At 40.3% G+C, this 20,998-nt stretch overlaps 1 protein-coding gene across 5 annotated transcripts in view; it reads left to right on the forward strand.

Annotated features, from left to right (window-relative positions):
* The first annotated feature begins 2,949 nt into the window (after window positions 1–2,949).
* Window positions 2,950–20,998, forward strand: part of LOC126923632 (unconventional myosin-XV) — a 62,960-nt gene continuing 44,911 nt past the window's right edge. For 2 of the 5 annotated variants that reach the window (XM_050737302.1, XM_050737304.1), the window contains exons 1-3: window positions 2,950–3,444; window positions 10,866–10,972; window positions 18,197–18,307. In XM_050737302.1, the coding sequence (XP_050593259.1) occupies window positions 10,952–10,972; window positions 18,197–18,307 (132 nt within the window). In that variant the 5' untranslated portion in view covers window positions 2,950–3,444; window positions 10,866–10,951. Of the gene's footprint in view, window positions 3,445–9,743; window positions 10,124–10,865; window positions 10,973–14,236; window positions 17,725–18,196; window positions 18,308–20,998 lie in introns of those variants that run through there. The other 3 variants (XM_050737300.1, XM_050737301.1, XM_050737303.1) reach the window with 2 other exon arrangements.

Consider the following 20,998-nt stretch of genomic DNA (forward strand, 5'->3'; position numbering starts at 1 on the left):
TGGCAGATGTTTCTGATATAGTGGCGAAGCCCAGCGCCGCTTTATTCCGCGAACTTTTATCGAGTCAATTTAAGTTGCTGCCAGGGACTGGCTCGCGTCCGCTCGCCTTTCTTTTCTCTTTCTGTTACCACCTCCCCCTTTTTGCTCCCCTTGAGTTTCACCATCAGTGGGCTATACCTACGGTTTTCTTCTAAAACTTGGTATTCATATTCATTGTGGTGCCGTGGCTTCTTTTCGATGAGAACTTCCGGCCTCGCGGATAGATTTTCTTAATTTTATGCCGGCCAACGACGGGCAACTTTGAAATTAGTTCGACGCAATGTCGGTGAAACAACCGAGGCGAGAAGTGGAGTTTCTGGGGGGAATAAAGCTTGTCGCGTGCTGCGCTTTTCGCGACCACGCTTTCTCTTCTCTTTACCTCGATCTTCCTTTCTTCTTCTGTTTCTTTCTTTTTTAACAATTTGTCGTGGAGATTTTGTGATTTTAGAAGTTTCGTTACGAAAAATTGATATCGAAGCTGTTTATTTAGTTGGTTAATAATATGCAAGTTTCTTTAAACATTTCTTCGACCAGACGTTCTAGTTTCTTTTCCCATTTTTAGAAAGAACGTTGAACTGAATAAAAATCGTAACCCGGTTCATCGGACGATTATTAATTTTATGCATGTCGAATACCGGGCTTCCTGTAACAAGCACCATATAAATTCTAGCACACGTATTATGCCGAACTAGTATCGATACGCAGGACAGGCAAATATAGTGGGGCTTAAACCTGCCGATGTAACTTTATTTCAGCTCACGTGCGAATCCAATCCAGGCATGATTTTCCATTTCAAATCGAGCGTATATCAAAAGTCGGGCCGTCTCATCCATATCAATCGAAGAAGGGTATCGCGCTTCGTGTAGCTGAATTACAATAATTCTTTGAATCTATAGAAAAATTGTCAGGCTACATGAAATACACACGCACTCTGGCAACTCTGTAGCTTTCCCTTCGACTTATTTCCATAAGCAAATCCATTTCTGACAGAAGTACGGTACAGCCGATTTACCGACCGAAGACATCATCGAAGAAATATAAATATAAACATTTGAGAGTAGTGACCCAAGATAGTTTTAAATGAAGAAATTATTGCAGAATGGGTAGATAAATGAAAAAGTGACTAATACGTATTATCCTCGAGGGTATTAAAATAGACGAGGTCACTTGACGCGTTAGTGTAATTCGATGTTAATTTTATCTTACTCACCCACGTGCATGGATTTTCACTGAAGAATCGCTCAATATTTGAAAAGTCCCTGATAAACGGCTTGATAATCTTATCAGAAAAAGGAAACTGAATGGTATTTGAAAAGATTTGTTTTTGTCAAACTGCAATGAATCGCGATGTGTCTTGGTATCTTTAATTTGTTTATACAGTGGAGAAAATTTAATGTCTTATATATGTAAATACATTCGAATGATGTATGATAGGAATTTTAGATAGTTCATACGGGCGTCATCTACATTTACTTGATTCATACACTGTTGTTCCTTTATTGAAATTCAACTATTTCATTATTGTAGTTTATAGTTTATCTTCCTTTGCTTAAACTACTATTAAAGCAAATACTTCAGGCTTAAATATTTAATACTGTGCAATAATTTTTATATTCAATAATTCCTATGAAGAATTCAACAGTTTTCCAATAGTATGGGATTTTAGATTTCTACCTTACCAACAAACGTTATGAGAACTAAACAACCAAACGTCCATCTTTGTTAGCAACCAATACGGCTAACTTATATCCTCTGTAGTTATAGTAACTTTTTACAGGTTACTGTATACTTAATCGTGAACAAAACAGTCCAAAATAATTTTCCAATATCAACAACGGATTCAAGGAAAATTCCAAAACAAACTTATCAGCTAACTGTGTATGAAATAGTTCGATTTCCAACGATAAACTAGGATATAATTTCTAATGAAGAAATATTGTATTACAGAATTTGTATCAGATTTTTTTATTAATGGAAAATAAATCTACGAGCATATAAAATGTTTCGTTCAAGAAATCATACGGATGGAACTGGAAGGACGTGAGTGGAAGTCCAAGGTACATTAGTCACATATCAACGCTAAGGTGTTGCAGGTGTTCGCATTTCTGAGCTACAAATAGACGCACAAGGGGTATACCCTTATTAACATAGTATAACCTAATAATAACGTACATTATTGACCTCTTTAGAAAACAAAGTATGTAGGTTATACATCTACTAAAAACACAGGAATCCGTGGAATCAATTATGAAATTCCATTGTCCGTTAACTATCAATTTGCTTATCTATATTTACACGGATCAAATGTACGAACCATTCGTCAAATTTCAAGTTCTAACGTCAACAGTGAAATTGATAAATTGCCAAGTTTTGCGCAAACAAATATAGTTATTTCGTTATTATCCTATACAAACAATCCTGCAGCTACTTTTCTCCAAAGATCAAAAAAGGAAAAAAGGGGGTACAGAAGATTTCATCGATGCGTCGTATTAGCATTACCCATTACCCCGATTCTCGAGCTCGACCCCACACCGTTTCGTTAACACGTGCTCTTGAGAGACCCGGTTCGAGCAAAAGTGAAAAGCAGCCTGGAAACCGAGCACGGCCTCAGGAGTCCCATACAGGGACAATGGCCGCCGATTAGATGACCTCTTTGGGGTGTTCCTTTTGCGAAAGAACTGGCGTATACATTTGGGAGACGCAGGTAGTCCCAAGTATGCACCTGCACACACCTGTAACGATCGTCTCGTCGGTGAACCCAACGACACCCGAGGAACAGGTAAAACATAGCCACCTATGGAGAACGAGAGGGGACCGACGAATCCACGCGTCGACAGTGCCACGAGCCACCTGTAATGTGTGTAACGGTACAAGAGGAGTGTACGGTGGCGCCGATCGTTGGCGACGCGAACTAAAAGTCTTCTTAGGCGAGGTCGAGCGACCGCATACCACGATCCGGAATCGCGTTGAGAACGCAGTCGGTGTCCGGTCGTCCGGGAACGCTCGAATTGCTAAGAGAAACGAGACGTTCGAGGTGTCCTGGAAGGACTACGTCCACCGCTTTCAGCGGCAAGTTCAAGTGACATACTCGTGAAAATACGCGTGTGATCTTGATTGATCCGAGGATTCCATCGATCTTCCTCGGTACTCGCACCGGTCGCGCCTTCGTTTTCCTCTCTGTATCACTTCTCCTTTCCACCTTCCTCTCCTTTGTTCACCGCTCCCGTACCATCCTCCGAGGGATCCTCGTGGCTGTGCTTCGTGATCGCATGCACGTCATCATCGGTGAACCAACTACTCTGTCTCCCTGTGCTTTAAACGATTCTTGTGACATCGTTCTGTATCGAAGGGATTGCGTCGATAAGTCGGATCAGGGAGACCTGGACCACCGAGGAAGCTAGCAGAGTGAGTAGAAACATCGTTTACACGGGTATGCCGCTTGGAGACATCGATGCGCGGTTGAGTCATGCGCCCTTGTCCGCAACGCGTTCTTTACCGCGTGGGACTTTTCTACGCGTTCTTTCTCTCATTTACGTCTTTCCCATTTCTATATTTGCGGATGTATATTCGTATGGAGACCAGTGTACTGGCTGATCGATTTTAAAATGGCGCGGTGCACCCGTGACACTCGAGCTACGCCAAGTATTCCTCGGTCGTCCGGATGCTGTAAGCCAGTCCGAATGCCATTGGACGTGCCTTCCAGGCCCGTATCCTTTCGCTGCCATAAACATGGAGTTTCGAGCACGCTCCCTATGTCACGTTGCCGATCGAGGCAGACCAGTTCCTCGTCCGGAGACAACGGAATTCTCACGATCTCGCATACACCACGCACACCATGCTGCGATAGATTATTCGTTTTACGAGTGGAGGTTGTTGTAAAATGGTTGCTGGGGGAAAGGGAACGAACGGTTCGTTGGAATCGGGCGTCGATGAATAAAGATGCCCGATAGTAGACAGAATACGTAGATTTTATGGAATTCAGGTATACGAAGCGTACAAGTAAATTACCATGGCGATAGCTGGTGATTATCGAAGGAGCTATCCTATATATTATATTGTTTATCCGACTGTCTTCTGAGTCATAGCTAATGCTTACGCTGTGATCACAGTTATTTATAATGATGCTAGCTGGATAATGGAATTGAAGCTGGATAATGAATTCTAATGTTTTTTGGGGGCGAGAAATTTTTTCAGTTGCAGGATTTAAATATTTCAATGTTTCCGAATATAGTTTAGACTTCCCATTGAATTAAATTGAATATTTCTGCTGGAAACATCATTTTATTTTCCGAAAACCTCAACACAGTCGAGCAGGAATATTCAAGTTCTATCTCGTAAATCAATCAATCGGATTTGGTATATTTTCGATTAATTTTTTTGTAACATGATCAAGATACAGTTTAGGTAGATGCCAGATTAGGCGAAAGTATTCAAGGACAGTGAATCGTGTGACCTCCCGCTGTTGCTGGAGAAAGATAGTGTCCCGTTATTAACATTCATTCATGTCACGCAGAAGTTCGAACGCGTTGGAAAGATGTTAGCAAACGGAGTAGTAGTTAATTAATGAACTGCTATTTGATGCAGCGAAAAGTTCTCCCTTCCTATTTATTCAGAATGTTAAGAGAATCCGATAAAATATACACAGTTTGCTTTTACGATCTTTTCTTCTGAACTTGCTGTTATTCGATCGATCCAGTATAACTAAACACTGTACTTGCCTGTCTCTGACGAATTTTATTTATTCCCAGCGCTCAGGAATATGATCACGCTGTTTACATAAATGAAGAAATCAACGCAGCAGCGATAACAGACGCATAGATAACAGATAATTGTAAATAAATCAAATGTTCGAAGAATTGTTATTCGTAGAACATATTGTTTCAATCCAATAGCGATATTCAGTGGATTAGGAAATTTCGAGTGGATGTTAATTACGCTTGTTACGCTTGTCGCTCTTAAAACTTCCAATCAGTGCATCGATAAGAAAGTAAGACTTTAGGAAGTACTTTCACCGTGAATTTTAACTCGTTTCATATCACTCGCAATCGAACTTTCAACGAACGGGCATACCAACTTCTCCCAATTACGAATAACTGCAAATATTTGCACAACCATCGACGATATTTGCGAAATAATCCCGCGGCATTGGAAAATCTTGCACGAATTAATTGGAAGTAATACCGAGTACCTAACTAAACCGTTCGAACATTTCAGCCAATATTAAACTACTATTCAACTAATTTAGCCTTTGACTTAATTTCCTAGGAATCCAATTCAACGGTATTTTGATTTATTCAATGGAACATTGATCTAATCGAAGATGTAATCTGATAAAAATAAAAATAAAAATTCGAAAACAATTTTTCCGTAGAATGTGACAGACGTTCTTTCGTTAACGAATTTCATCAATTAACACGAATTGACGATATTCATGATACATTTAACATTCTGATAGCTAAATCCTTCGAACTTCTGAATGCAAATGTCACGTTTTATTTCATGCAAGGAATGCTTAAATATTCCTCTTTTTCTGTTCCAACAAAATTGCTTCAAATTCTACTTGTAATTTACAACGATACCGACGGAGATAAGTAATCTCTTGCGTGTCTTTTATTTCGATAAAGGAGAGGCGCGATTATGAATTACATAAGATCCTTGTATCACCGTAGTCGAGCTGCTGCTTTCTCTGTCTGACCTCGATTCTTTTCGATGTTAGATTCGGCTTCGTGCCTCCACCTCAGAAAAAAATCTGCCGTTCGATACTCTTGAATGCTTGATTCAACAACGTGCCTCAACCTCCACCTTTGCAAGAAATCTTTCACGGCTTGACAAGATAAATAAGATCGGTCTCACCTTTATTGCCAAAGCTGGAATCAAAGGTGTGTTCCAATTTTTTATTTTTCGTTTAAACACGATAATGTCAGGACGCTAGTTTCGACAATGAATATTCATCAGTATGAAATTTGAATACACAGTACGCAACCAGACGCGATTAAATACGTTTGACACATGAACCGGGATTACCATGTGAAATTTTCAACAATTCCCGCACAACGCGAGACGTTCTATCGGTGAAGAAATCAATGAGTAATTTAAGGTTCGAATATTTCTCAAGCTATCGAAGCGTACGTCAAAAGCAAACAAAAGACAATACACCGCCGATCTACCTTCATCACGATCAGGCTGTATGTAATTGGTCGTTGATAACTGTATCAAGAATAATGCTATGAGCTACGAAACACGAGAGTTGCGTAGGAACGTCGTTAGCACTGCACAAGAAATCGGCGAAAGGAAAATGATAAAGGATTTTATATTTTTCCACGACGATTTTCTAAAGATCGATTCATTGTTTCGGAAGAAAGATACCTATCCTACTTGTTTATGTTTTCTCAGAATCGTATAAATTTTTCAACTGAGGAGAAAAAAAGTACAGCGCACGAAACAATGAATAACGAGACGCTACCATGGAACAATATTGTAACGAACGACAAAACATTTTTTTTTTTTTTTGCTTTTGTTCCGCAACGTTCGCGTTTTGTGACGCACAATTTGTCTTGCTGAACGATTTGACAGGAGCAAATTATCCATTTCAACGAAATGGAAGGCAATTTATTCGGTGCCCTGAAAACTTATTTCACCGTATCGTAGCTGCAATGACGATTTGTCGCTGTAATTCCGTATCATTTTCTGGGACGGGTCTACCGTTGTACGTAAAGACCTTCTGATTCTAACATCGCGTGGTCATCATTCTCAAAAAAGAATTTTCCATAACTCATAATGATTTCTAATGGGATGTCTACTGTAAACAGTGAAATGATAAATTTAGTATCTAATATTAGTCGATAAAGACTTTGCAAGTTGCAGATTGAAAAGTCACTAGGTTAGAAAAAGGTATAGCTGTAATCTTCCTAAAAATGTCGATTGTATCGATTCGATGTTATAGAAAATATTAAGCTGGATCATAAAATTTAAATTTGATATAATACCTGTTACATTTGCAATATCGTCACTGCTATCTACCGCACATAACGGTTACTACCGAGTATACAGGAACTACATACACCTACTAAACTGCTAGTATTAAATTTAGAAACTCATTTCACCGCGATGTACCTGACAATATGAGGCACACGATTCACTTTTAGAAATTCCCAACTCCATCAGTTTTATCAGAGATAATACTTCATATCAACATATGTCACATTGTTTTATACAATCATAATTTCTCAAATACCTGTAAAATATTTAAATTAGCTGAAATGTGTTTGCACTATATTACGGATATTTGTAAACCAAATTTTCCTCAGTCTAACCAAAACTATATCTTAAAATTTTCTCCCCTGTCAACAAAATGCACATTTCGATCCTGTTAGAGTTCGACGATCGGTAACAACTTTGACAAATATCGCACGTCTCACTTCCTGCTTAAACCTTGGACAATTTTTACGAAAAGAAAGCAACAACACTTTTTCTCCTCTTCGCACCTGTCCAAACAATCTCTTTACACGACTCGCCTCATTAATAATTCAGAGAGGCTCGTATATTCGCTCCGTAAACATAGAAAACAGTCGAATCGACGACTCTGATACGGGTGATTCATAACGTGTCGTTAACTCTAGCAGCTAGCCAGAGGTGCAGATACTGCAGATGCGTGTGCACACGGTCGCGAGCATCGATCATGCGAACAAATCGTCGAGTAAAAGTACTACCTCCTGGCGTCCTTCTGCGGTACTCAGGCTGGAATGTATTTTGCAATCTTATGCTAATTTCGTTAGTCAGCCTGGCGGTCACTCGGTTCTCTTCGAGATTCGTGTCTACCAAGATTCGTCGCGTATTGTATACAACCGAGAATGGAATAGAAGGAGGCGTAGCCGAGACGAAACGATGGAACAATAGCGGCGGCAATTTGGCCTTTCGACACCATCGATTGTCCATTGTCCTTTCTTCTATCCTTAAACGCGTCCCATTGACTGGGACGAAGAAAATGGCGAAGATCGTTACGTGCAAATATCTTTTTACACTGACATTGAAATGTTTATGACCGATCGTTGGATGAACGACGAGAAGTAGTAGGTGGTAACAATCCGTTTTATCGGTAACGTAAACCAGCTGCCAGTCTGTGTCGCAATAAAGAGTTAGTTATTGATGAACATAATCAGTGCTGCAACGAAAGACATTTTAGTGCGATCGTGGGAAGATTCTAGATGAATAGTAGTTGGCAAAACAGATTTCTATCGGGCGACAAGCAGAATCCTGTATTTTTGTAGACAGTGCATTTTATAATATATAAATTACTTCCAAAAGCTGTTTGTAATTTGGATGTATTTTTCGAAACACTGGTATGTGGCTGTGGTTTCTGAAATCTTTTCTGCAATAATTTTCGTGTTATCTTCGTCATGCTACGGTATCGATAAGAAGGACAGCAACTTCAGTATATCGTTGGTATTAAAATACACCGCGAAGACTTTATCGGCTGCCATTGTATTCACAATCGTTTTCTGAGTTATATAGCAAACTAAATGATAAACGAATGGTAGACACGATCCTTCGAGAATAAAATGTCAATGGTACGAGGCGGTGAAATATCTCGGTTTGAAGTACTACTGTACTTCGTATTAAATACAACATTGAAAACAGAATTTGTACTCGTGAAACATTGAATTTCCCGCGTTCAGACTTGTCACTTGGTAATTTAAAATTTGATATCTGGTTTTCTAAAATATTCAACAACTTTTTGTATTCTTGTATTGATGCGAAAAGAGATTTCGGTAGTTTACCAATTCGTAACGTTTCCAAAATTCATTCATTCCATTCACGGATGTACTAGATCTGTGAGGCAACTCGGACGTTTCAATTTGCGATGCTGAAATATTCTATCAGCGTACGGAAATTTTACGCATCGTGGATTAAACTTTTCTTCCACTTTCTCCTTAACAATAAACAGCATAGAGTATTTCAGCCGCTATCGTTCTCGTTTATGATCGACAGACTAAGAGGAAAAAAGGCAGAACCGATTGTCGTTTCTTCGTCATTCGCGGTGGAGATCATTTTCTTGCGACAGTTCCGGTATTCCAGGAACGCGACCCAATCGATTTCAGCCGTGATCGCTTTCCAAATGCATAGGGGAAAACGGGAAACTTTTTCCTTCTTCCAGCAGAAATTATGATTCATACAAACGTAACGTGATATCTCAATTTTCTGAATCGAGCTACCGTTTCTTCACGCAAATGTAAAACACTTTGCGACATTTCCGGTGTTTCTGAAACGCTACGCGATGGATATCAATGACTTACCACGCGAACGATATTTTCTGAAGAGCTGCATCAATGTCGCAAAATTTAGAAAAATTTCAAAATGTCAAATTCTTCAGCAGCGTGATCAAACTTTTAATTTGATCGATTGGTCGGTTGATTAATGGACCACGATGTGAAAGAAATTAATTGTAAAGCATCTCGATTCATTTAATCGATCGATGACGTTAGTCATCAACCGGTGGTTAGAAATTGTAGCTGGCCATCAATCATCCGCTAATTGAAAATACCGATCGTCACCAATTATTAATTTTTGATTCAAATGCAATTAATGTGTTATTTTATGTATATGAATATGTAATATATTAAAACGAATACATAATATATGATTAAAAACTAGATTTCTTTCTATTTTATCGTAGTAATTGAAAGTTATATATTGTTCAACGCTGCTTCCAAAGTAATAAACGCGCGATGAATCTACCAACCGCTTTTTTCAGTGTGCCAACAGATTTCACAGACTCAAAAAATCCGCATTCCAATTGGTTGAACATAATTCAAGGTCGACGTGAGCTGACCAGCGACCATGGTAGAATTCGTCGATTCTTCTCCGTAGTAAATACGATGTGAAACGTGCGATCATTTTATATTCCTTCCACGTCCTAAAATCTAAAGACACGAGCCGTGTACCTAATCGCTCTTCGATATGTTGAAGCGGAAGATGGAAGAGTTCGAATTTCGATCGAATTTTTCTTCTTAAACCGCTGCTTCGAGCGTTGACTGTCATTGACACCGGAACTTGAATAATAATCAACCGCTGCAAGGTGCTTCCGGTTCGTAAAAACGTATTACTCTTTCCGATCACGCGTTTGCAGAGCTTATGACGTCGATCGGCTCGTTTACGATTCGTATGGTGCGTCAATTCTGTGATTCTCGTATTCTGATATAACTGATCAGCAGAAAAATATCGTTGCACGAAAAACGCGTTCTTCTTTCCAATAAAATTTAGATAATCTAAGTTTTCGAAGCTTTGTCTAGCTTCCTTTGCTCCGTAAATTTAGATTTCCAACCATTCAGGCACATAAAATTAGTGTTAATAGTATTCGTCCATTTGTATTCATGTCTATTCGACTTGGACGACTTTTAGAACTTTAGCAATTTATACAGTTGAGTGAACAGAGGGTAAATAGAATTTGTACAAAAATGGAATATATATTACAAGACACCGGGTGATTGTAGTTTTAAAAGGACTCGAGCGAAGAATGATGTACCACGAGCAATTACGCTTTAGTTGGTCCTATTTTCGCAATTAAAACAGTAAAGTCTTTAGTTCTTTTGTAGAAGTTGCAAGAGATCGTTTTGTTACAAACATTTTACAGTTGATTACATTTTATCTATTTGGTTAAGTATAATTTAAAATGAAATACTGCAATTACCTTCTATGAAACAACGATTATATCGGTTTCGTTCAATCAGCTGCAAACATTAATTATGTATCTTCTTCAGTTTCTTTATAATTCTTATCTTCTTGATCGAAGTACAATAATATCAGAACTCATTTTTTTTTGTTTACAGCAGGCAGAGACCAACAACCTCACGTGCAACGTTGCAAAATGAGGGTAGCTTATTCTTTTTGGACAGTTCTTTAACATTATCTCAAGATGTACGCCGAGTGGCAAAAGGTGAGTCACATTTTATATACTACGCCTTGCCTGTCTAATTTCAGCACACCCTTTTTTCTATAGTTCTTTGAATCACAAACTCAATGCAAAACCATTACAGAATCATCTTTTAATCCGATAGTCTTAAAACACATTTCCTGAGTCACAAAAAAAAAAACGAAGTACTTTTCTTTTAAACCACCTTCTCGTGTTCCGTTTTTATGTTCAAGATATTTACATAATCATCTTTGCGTGCTTAGAACCGCTAATCTGTGTGGCCAAACCTATTTAAAATACAATTACCGAATAAAACGCGATTAAAAAATGCACGAAGATTTTTTCATTAGAAAGAAGCGGTGTATTCTGTTTGTTGCGTGGTTGCACAATGTTTACGTGGTCAGGATCATAGCGAGGATTGTTGCGTGGTTGGAGTCAATGATCTGTGCACACGCAATTGCGTCGCCGTGCAAGCCAGCCACTTTCGAATGCCTTTGCGCTTCGCGTTGCCTCGTCCGGCGACCTAGTCGCGCTCTATTCGCAGCTTCTATTCGGATACGTTTTACTACGATATAATTTGCTTCTCGCTTCGCTGCTCTACGGACAATACGAAAATATGAAAAACGAAACGTTCCACGAAATTACCAACATGCAACATTTCGTGGATCGCATAGTGGAGAAATGGTTCTCACGTGAAACTATACAGCTTGTGTAACTTATATCTTTCAGCCGGAGAACAAATGGAGCTCGATTGTTTAATGAAGAATTCTGTATGCTCCAATCGCTCGTGAGAGATATAATCGAGCACAATGCTCCGCTGTAACACGATAAAAGCAGTTTTCGTTCTTATTCTTTGAATTGATTGTTGAAGAGTAACACAAGCGTTCGTTTCGAAAGAAGGAATTTATTAGAAAGTATTGAATTAATCGTAAAGTTTGTAACCAAATATAAGAAAAACGTGAAGGTAGTGTATGTCAATGGAATGAACATTTTATGAAATGATCTACATATCAGTGCTTTCAATGACTTTCTTCATTTACCAAAAATATGACAAGTCTCTCTTCGAAAACTGTCTAAAATTTTGTCACCAATGAATTCCTTCGTAATATTTATATATTATTATAATAAAATATTATTATATGTTATATTAAACTATTAAAAACATCGTGTAAAGACTAGAATTAAGTAATTGGAATTAGGTTACTAAGCTGAATAAGACCGAACTTTCAAACTAAGGACGAATATCTTTTATCGACTTTGCATCAAATACAATTGCTTCCATTATTTTAAGAAAGTTCGTGGTAAATATTCATATTCAAATCCCACGAAATATACGACAGAATATATCGATCATTAGAGACTAGGAATTTTCTGATCGATGTATCATCTAGAGAAGAGAAAAGATAAAACCAAGTCCACAGTATAATATTCGATAATCAGAAAAGGAAATGTGGCGTATTAATTATCGAGGCTGAACCGATGAGTCTCTCCTCTCTGTTACGTTACTTCAATTTCCTATGATATTGGTTACGCTAGTCGACGACGATGCCTTCCTCAATTATTCTCGGGCTCATTACTCATGATTGGACCCGTGTAATACTGACTCGAATAAAAGTGAGAACGCGGGTGAATCTGCCCGGAGAAAATTATTTCAAATATTTGCAACAGCCTCGCTTCTCCATTAACTTCATCCATCGCGATCGGTGAAACTTTCCAACAAGCTTCGTCTCTCCGACAGCTTACCTAACTTTACCTCACTTTTCCTATCAAGGAAGAGGAGAACAATTTTAAAAAATTCTTTTCCATTGCAAATTATTCATGACTCGCATCACATATTCAACTCGAAACCTTTTAAAATCTAAATTATACAATAAAAATACCTTCACATACGTAGTTTCACTTACTCATCGTAATTACTAACACTGTTTCTTCCAACACCGAAATATTCTAACTGAATGAGGCACAAGTGACTAACGGAACAACAAGTCAGCAACGGAGCCAACACATCAAATACAAGAAACAAACAACCACAAAAATCTTTCGAGTAGACACTTTACTAGACGAATATTTAAAAAAAAAAAGAAAAAAAGAAAAAAAAGAAAGAAAAGAATCACGATGAAACAACTTCAGAGCGATCTCGATCGGTTTTCTCTACGATAAACTCGTATGAACGCGGTTTGAACGGTTCTGCGAACACAATCGTGTTTTACCATCGACAGGCGAAGCCGCTTCTGCAACTCGCCACGGTGGCTAGTTAGAGAATCGCTTCCCGTTCGCGGCGGGCGAAGCCTATATCCAAGTAGCTTAGCTCCACGTAGGCGTAGGCGTATTTAGCGCGTAATTTATATAAGAAGAGAGGCACGCTTGGTTCCACCCCAAAGCACTTCGATCCACTGGCGCCAGCACCTCTTCTTTCGCTTCTGTTTCCATGGAAAGTGGACGAAAAATGTTCGCTCGAACCGTCATGGTTTCTCAATACTTCAGCTTATCCGCGTAGCTGCCTGTTAGATCGTCTTAGACCGTTCGTTGAAAGGGAAACCGGAGGAACGGTTTCGCGGAGACACGTAGCTACGATTGGCCAATTATCCGGTGGCTTAATTAAAAACAAGTATACGCCACTGTGCATACACAGCAATTGTTGCGGAGAAGAGGCGTATAACTTCCAGTGTTGCATCGAACATCCTCGCGTCCGGATCGCGGAACTCGATACCTTTTCGTTTAAACCAACAAGTTTTCCCTTATCTCCCTCTGGCGTACCAAAGGGTGAATAAAATTTAGGCCGTTGCTACCACTTTATTTTATCGTTCGTCAACATGTAATTTGTGTTTCAAGGCAGTGGTTTTGTAAGTTTCCGTTTGGCCCCGTTTCGATGATAGGTTTTTCATCGAGAAATAGTAGTAGTTATATCGAGGAAATCCCCGACTTAGAGTAAAAGTTTTTCAAAAGGCTTTCGGGTTCCGTTCACGGTGGATGTGTGACAGCGAGAAGGGTATAGTTTGCGATGTTTATCGACGAATATGGTGGAACGTGTTTGTACGTGAAACTAGCTTGTGAAACGAGTCGAAGGACGGTGGGATCGAGAAGAGGAGGGACGCGTGGAGACGACTGTCGCGGAGGAGTTGCGCTTGCAAATAGAAAATTCCACGAACTGTCAATAGCAGAGTGCATAGCTCCGTTCTTTTGTTCTTTTGTTTCCGATAGAGGGTGTAGAATTGAAGTATCTATGTCAGACGTGTTTAAAACGTGATTTGAAAGACACGTGTTGGAAAGCATTTAATTACGATGTCGTATGTAATAAAAAGGACAAAGAAAAACGATCTAAGAAGAACGATCGAGGAACTGAATAGATTTATAGCTATTTAAATCTCGAGTGACAAGTGTATAAAAGATTTCTGAGGCTGACAACAGCTACGTGCACGTATTCCCAAAACGTCCCATTGGAAGACCGTTAACGCATTCTATGTAAGCAACAGCACAGATTTTTCGAGACTGATGACCCAATGTGCCCAATAGTAATCGTCTCAGTGGCCTGCTGACTTCTTTACACTGAATTGAAAATGCGTGACGGTATTGTGCCCGGTGATTGTCTCAAATCTTGACTGTACGTGTGTAGATTCTCCAACGACTCCAACTTCAGACTACTCGTGTCTTTCAATAATCACTTTGTCGCTCAAACGGTGCATTCAATGATAGATAGTCTCTTACAATGCTTGCCTCAAGTATCATTTACGGATAACTCGTCTCGTCTATTGGAAAAATAGCATATGATTTCTGACAACAAAAATAAATAACAAGGATTTATGGTAATTCCTAAGGAAGTCTGTCTCAAGAAGATACTCGAATCATCGTGATGATACTGACACAGAATGGAAGCGAGGTCACTGACGTCTGCTTTCGACTAGAAGGTATTCTACAGGGACGACTTTACGAGCCAGGTCATGCTTGCACAAGCTTTCTGCAAATAGAAAGAATACTTTACAGGGATCTTAACTGTTTGTCAACCTTGAACCCTGTAGCAGTTTGCATTTACTTGCGGTAAAGAGAGACAGGACGCGAAGAAAATATATATAATATAACCTCAAATAAAATGAACGAAGCGAACCGAACTTTTTATATTAATCTTTAACTCAAGCAACTAACTTGCTATTTGATTTACAATAGAAAAATATTCACACGATAGAAATATGGACGATTTACAACTACATACATACTATACGATATTAGGAGCTGGTGCTTAGTTTCCGGTCAGACGAGAAACTGTTAACAAAACTCGTACGATCGAAGCTGATAAGAAGGTCAGGTTTATTCAGGCGAATTCCCAGTAGCCGGCTGTTAATCGGCATTAAATGAAACTAGCACGCGTTGAAACCCCTGTTGCTGAATTACGTGCTTCGTGGCCTGTTTGTGATTTAATTGGTTTTCCCATTAGCGTAGTCCTTAAAAATGTCTTCAACAGAGCATACCGTCGTCTCTGGAATATTTCTAACCGCGAGTCGAAACGGGACGATCGTCCATTTCCAGTGTTTTACGAGCAGTTACCACTCCTCGGGATAGAAAGTGGCAAACTGGATGACTCACGAGAGCTTTCCATGCTATCAAATGACTTCTAACAAGCCTCCGCGTAACTCGTTAGTACTTGGAGTTCATCGCGCGGATCGTTGGAGCGAAGAAAATTCGAAGATGTCGACGAAGATTGCCGGTTGAACGATCCCTGAACGATTGGTCTCACTTCCGATTCGCCTTCATTGGGATTTTGCGCGGTCAGCATCGAAGAAAGTCGATAATGTTGATTAAAATCGAACGCTGACCGGTATACGCGCAACATGGAGCCCGCGATAGCGTGCAGCAAGAAAGCCGAGCGCAGGTCTACGCGATCGTCGACCTCGAAGAATCGGTTTTCGTCACGAAACACGCGCTCGGAAGCTTTCTACGCCGACGTGGAACCGTTATCCGTTCGACGCGCATTGCATAATTCCACCGGCCCAGACCCAGATACAAATTCCGTTCTAAATTCCAGCGGATCGACGGAACGCGTTAAGAGGCATCCGACTTCCGGTCGTCCAAAGAATCTGGACCTAAGTACAACGCCGGAATCCGCCCTCAAACTTGGCAAATCGTCCGGACAAGAGGCGTGTCACACCATTCCACGAGACGTTGCAGTGTCTCGAAAAGAGATTTTGCGAAGGTACAGCAAGGAACACGAAAATCCTTCAAAAATTTCCGAAGCCTTGCGTCATCGTTGGAAACGTACCGTGGATCTCGATAAGGATCAAGAAGAGAGACCAAGAACGCTACCTTCGATCGCTAAAAAATCCCACAAGGACGCAACTAAGACGGCTCAAGTGACGCAAGGATTCAAAAAGATCTCCAGACAGGATATATTACGTAGAAGAGCGAGCGTGGATGTACCAGTAGGCATTTCTCGAGGAAGAAGCCACGGTGAGGAGAAGGTAGAAAGTTCAGAGGTGAAAGGTGCCACAGCGAAATCCTCCTCCAGTTTCCTGAAGAATGTCCCGAGGCCGAGAAACCCTGGGTGGGGCAAAGAGGACGAGAGAGAGTCCAGGTCAGTCTGTGATTTCCTGGCAGTCACTAGCAAGCTGCAGGACATTACCCGCGGCCTTGTGCCGAGACCATCGACCTTGCCCAAGATAATTCACACGTCGAGATCTGTTAGAATCGGAGAAGATTGGGCCAGCCCTAGGCTGGCCAAGGATGCGGTGAGAAAAGAGCCGCCAGTCTACGGGAGAATACGAAGAAGAAAAACCTCTTTGCCATCGAACACTGGCACTCTAAGGGGTTCAATCGCGTCTTTGAGCACCCTGTCCAGGTATCCCAAACCTGGCAGCATACACGTGAGAGAAAGAGCCGTGGACGTGGAGTTTCGAACGACTACGAGACATCTTCGCGATCCAGTTCCTGACACGCCATATTATTCAGCGACGCTGCCTCTCGTTGACATGAAAACGAATTCCCAGCGAAATGCGATTTATGCCAAAGTGTCTCGAAAAACGTCGAAGAGCCTTCAGAATAACGATAACAAGACTGATTCGAAAGATGGTGTTGATGGTAGGATCGAGGGTGAAGTAGACATCGGTCATAGGACCATGTCGCGCAAGAGGATCATCGAGAATACGAAGGACACCTACGGAGAGCGTAGCAGCCCGAAGACCGAAGACTCTGTCGAAATTCAAGCAGAATTTCAGTCAGAAAGTCAGTCATATCAGACCAAGAACTTCGACGTGCGTGGAAAGAAAGAATCGGATGAGATCCATGTTGATCGATCGAAAGAAACAAACGCGGGTGTAAGTGGAGAAAGTGGTGTCGATAGACGCGATTCTCGAGCAGAGGGCAATGGAATGAAGTCTAAGGACGCGACCAAGAACAGATCCAAATCTCAAAGCAGACCAACCGAAAACTTTCGCTCAACGCAACGAGAAATCGGTGCAGCGACCAGGTTGGCGACTACTCTTCCAAGTTATGTGAAAAGTTCGAGAAAGTGTTCGACTGAAAGCCCGCCAGGGATCGACTGTCACAGAAAATTGCCCAAGGAAACGAGTATCTCGTCGAAACAGAGCAAAGAGAGATCAAACTACGTGAAAAAGTCTGCGAGCAGTCATGTTAGGACTTACAGCGACGCAAACAGCGGTCGATCCAACTCACCGGTCACTACATCCTCGATTTTTGGATTTTGCACCGGCAAAAGAAAAGTTCAATCTTCGTCGAACTCAACGAAGGTTGAAAGTGTTTCGACGTGTCCAACGTGGAACGTGGGAACGGTTAGCATCGCTTAGAAATGTTTTGACAAAAATATCTGTGACAATAACTACGTGTTTCTTTTGATTCCTCCTCCGAGATTGCGGTACCGAGAATTCCTGAGATTCTAAGCACGATTCTTGGCATTTTATTACACTGAATAATATCTACGTGATTGTATCGATGGAATTTCTTCGTGGTATTTGTGAAGAAATTGTTAATGTTTCTATTTCCTTCCTCGAAGAAATTCTTTAAATATTCGGGATTATTTGGTTCCTATTTATACCTGGATGGCTAAAATTTTACTGAGAAATATTATGAAACGCAGTCATAACAAAGAAGTGAATTACAAAATTACAACGTTGTTCTTGGAATACATTTTCTAACGTTTAGCTTTTCCTACGTCTTTTCACGCGACTTTTATTAACAAACTGTGTTTCGAGATCATACATTTTCTATCACAACTTGTCTCATACAAAATTATCTTTTTTTCAGGGTGAGTTGGTGTGGTTCGACCCGGGTGTCGGCCACGTGTTGCCAGGAGAGGTTTTAGAATACCACAGGGCTGCTAACGTCCTCTCCGTGCAGGCAGTAATCGCCGGCAAGGTACGAAATCAATTTACTCAATTTACTCTTGCAAAAAGTACGTTACTACCTGAATGAGCCGTTCTTCGAGCGCGATGACGACTGGAAACAGGACAAGCTCGAAGCGTAAATTATCCGCGATTCAAACGATCGACCGGATAAGTTATGCAAGATCTGTGACACAACCTCGATTATGATGCATGAAGCAGAGACGCGTTCCTTGCATCGACGTTCGACTTCGGTGATTGACTTCGCTCCTTTCTTTCATGACTGAATAGAAATATCAGATATTTACCGTTTGTCCCGTAGACGGGTTAACAATGAAACCACGCTCCACGTTATTATCACCAAGGGCCAGAGGAACCCCATAGACGTGTGTTAGAGAGTATACGCTAGTCAACAATACTAGTGGCCACTTCGAGGCCAAGGAACAACCGGTTATTCTGCATTTCCTTAAAGCGAGCCTTGCTTCGGGCGGTCGGTCGACATTCTTACTATGTTCCATTGACTTTTTGCTAGTGTAATTTGGCGCAGTAACAATGGCAAACGGTGACTGCGAACTGCGCTGACCCGGGTTCCAGCGTGGGTGGTTGAAAATAGTTGAATTTATGGAATCGAATGGATTGCGGTTATAAGCTGGCACGACTTTCAGACGATGTAAATGAGTCAAAGAATATTATTTAACGTGCTTAGATAAATTCATAGTTGATCAATTTCAGATAAAGGACGAACTTTTTCATTGGATACCACAAAGCTATAACCCTTTTTCTTTTCTAATAAGCACAATTTGAATATTGGATCTACCTCTATGACAAACAAAGAAAATATAGTGCTCGATGAAGAGTAAATAAGTTTATCATGATTAATATAACTAACGAAAATGTGAACGACGTTGTTAAATAATGAAACGTAACAGGTACAATATTTCATCGCTTAGTTATAGAAGAATATATTCTACAAACTCATTCATAAATTCCAATTAAGTTGATCAACAACTCTCAAGAATGTTACAAACAATAGACACAGCTGCAGACAGCGTTGTACCACATTCGTAAACGTGTCGCAGGAAGAGAAATGAAACGCGTTCGAAGAGAAACGAGAGTTTCCATGGTGGACACCCGATGCAGTAGTTAAATACGTCGGATCTCGGCTAGAAAGTCGAATCAAGCGTCGAATGCCGTGCATACTTGGTGAAATACCGCGAAATACTTCCGCGAAAGTGGCCTACAGTATCTCGGAAAATTAAGTCTGCCGGCTGACGGAACGATGTATCGATCACCGCGTGAAAGTGCATACGAAAAGGGGCAGCATGCCGGCTGCTTGCAACACCTTCTTGCACTTTCAAGCTCCAAGGACACCGTATTGCCAACAATCTTGTCCCCGAGTTTTTCGCGTCTCAGTCTTTCACTTTCGTGAATTCGCGTTTCTTCTTTCACTAGCATCGTTAAAAGAATGATTTGATAGTTTCGATGAGGTAACTCGATGGTAGTAGTCTCTTGCACATACTGTGAACGTTAGATTCGCTAATTTCTTTGTGTCAATAATAATCAGTTTCACTTTAGTCCACTATTCGCTTATGATCGTGCTTGACATATGAAAAGTTTGTTCGTCGTTAACGTGTTTTTCCTTGAAATGTAAAATAGAACTACACAGTGCGCTGTCAGTGATAACAATCGTAAATCGTGCATCGTCTCTGGGAAGCGTTTAAGTCTGACGTATTCAACGCACAGAGTTAATTGCACACCCTGTCTGCTACCGGCAAAGAAATTGCCAAGTTTCTTCTTCAGCAAAAATCTCATCCATTGTTCTCCTTAGATATTATTTCACTTCGACGTTACTAGTTTCGATAAATTGATACGTCAAGTCACAACGTACCGAACTTATTGACTGTAAAAAAAAAGGATAGGACAATCAGGATCTTCCGCAATTTTATTCACACCAAACGGCAAACGTAGATCGTAGACGAGCAGCTGAATTTAGTATCGATTATTTTTCTATGCACTCGCGTGCCTTGTATTCAATTTCTCGATGCATTGTCGTGCATCGGTAGCGGAGTCCAGTTCAACGGTGTCCCATTATAGATAACGACGCACAGAGGCGTGGAAATGAGACATTTATAATTGTATTACAAAGACATTACGTAATAGTGTCACATTTGTGTTCCGTTAATTGCGCAAATATTACCAGTTCGCGTCTGGTAATAACAGTGATTCATTGCACAATGCTGTGATATGCTAATAAAAAATACGTTAGTAAAAATAAGCTGTAAAATGTGATACACTTCCTTCTTCTGTTAATTACTTGACTCGATTTACTATCTTTTCGTAAAGAAACAATTAGTATGAAATTTTAGTACTCGACACCCATTTGAAAATTAATTCTAGCGTACATCTGTAATTAAGATCACAAAATGTCCAAAGGAAAAACACGATCTCGGTGGTTAAAGTCGATCTTGGAATGAATGACGAAATATTTTGATATCTTTCCTATTGCTGCAGCGAAGTGCTTTTAAACTAGCATGCGAAAGGACGCTTTCAATTCATCTTCATAGCACCATGAAGAATTCGAGAGTTCATTAAAACCTGGTAACGGAATTAGTTTCTGTTTACTACGACGTATCAAGCCAGCAGAACGTTTCGTATCCCTCCGCTGAATCGCGTTCCCCCGTAATCGTAACGCGGCGACGCCAATGGAATTGCAACTGCAAACTCA

This window comes from Bombus affinis, chromosome 13, assembly GCF_024516045.1.
Source record: "Bombus affinis isolate iyBomAffi1 chromosome 13, iyBomAffi1.2, whole genome shotgun sequence".
NCBI lineage: Eukaryota > Metazoa > Arthropoda > Insecta > Hymenoptera > Apidae > Bombus > Bombus affinis.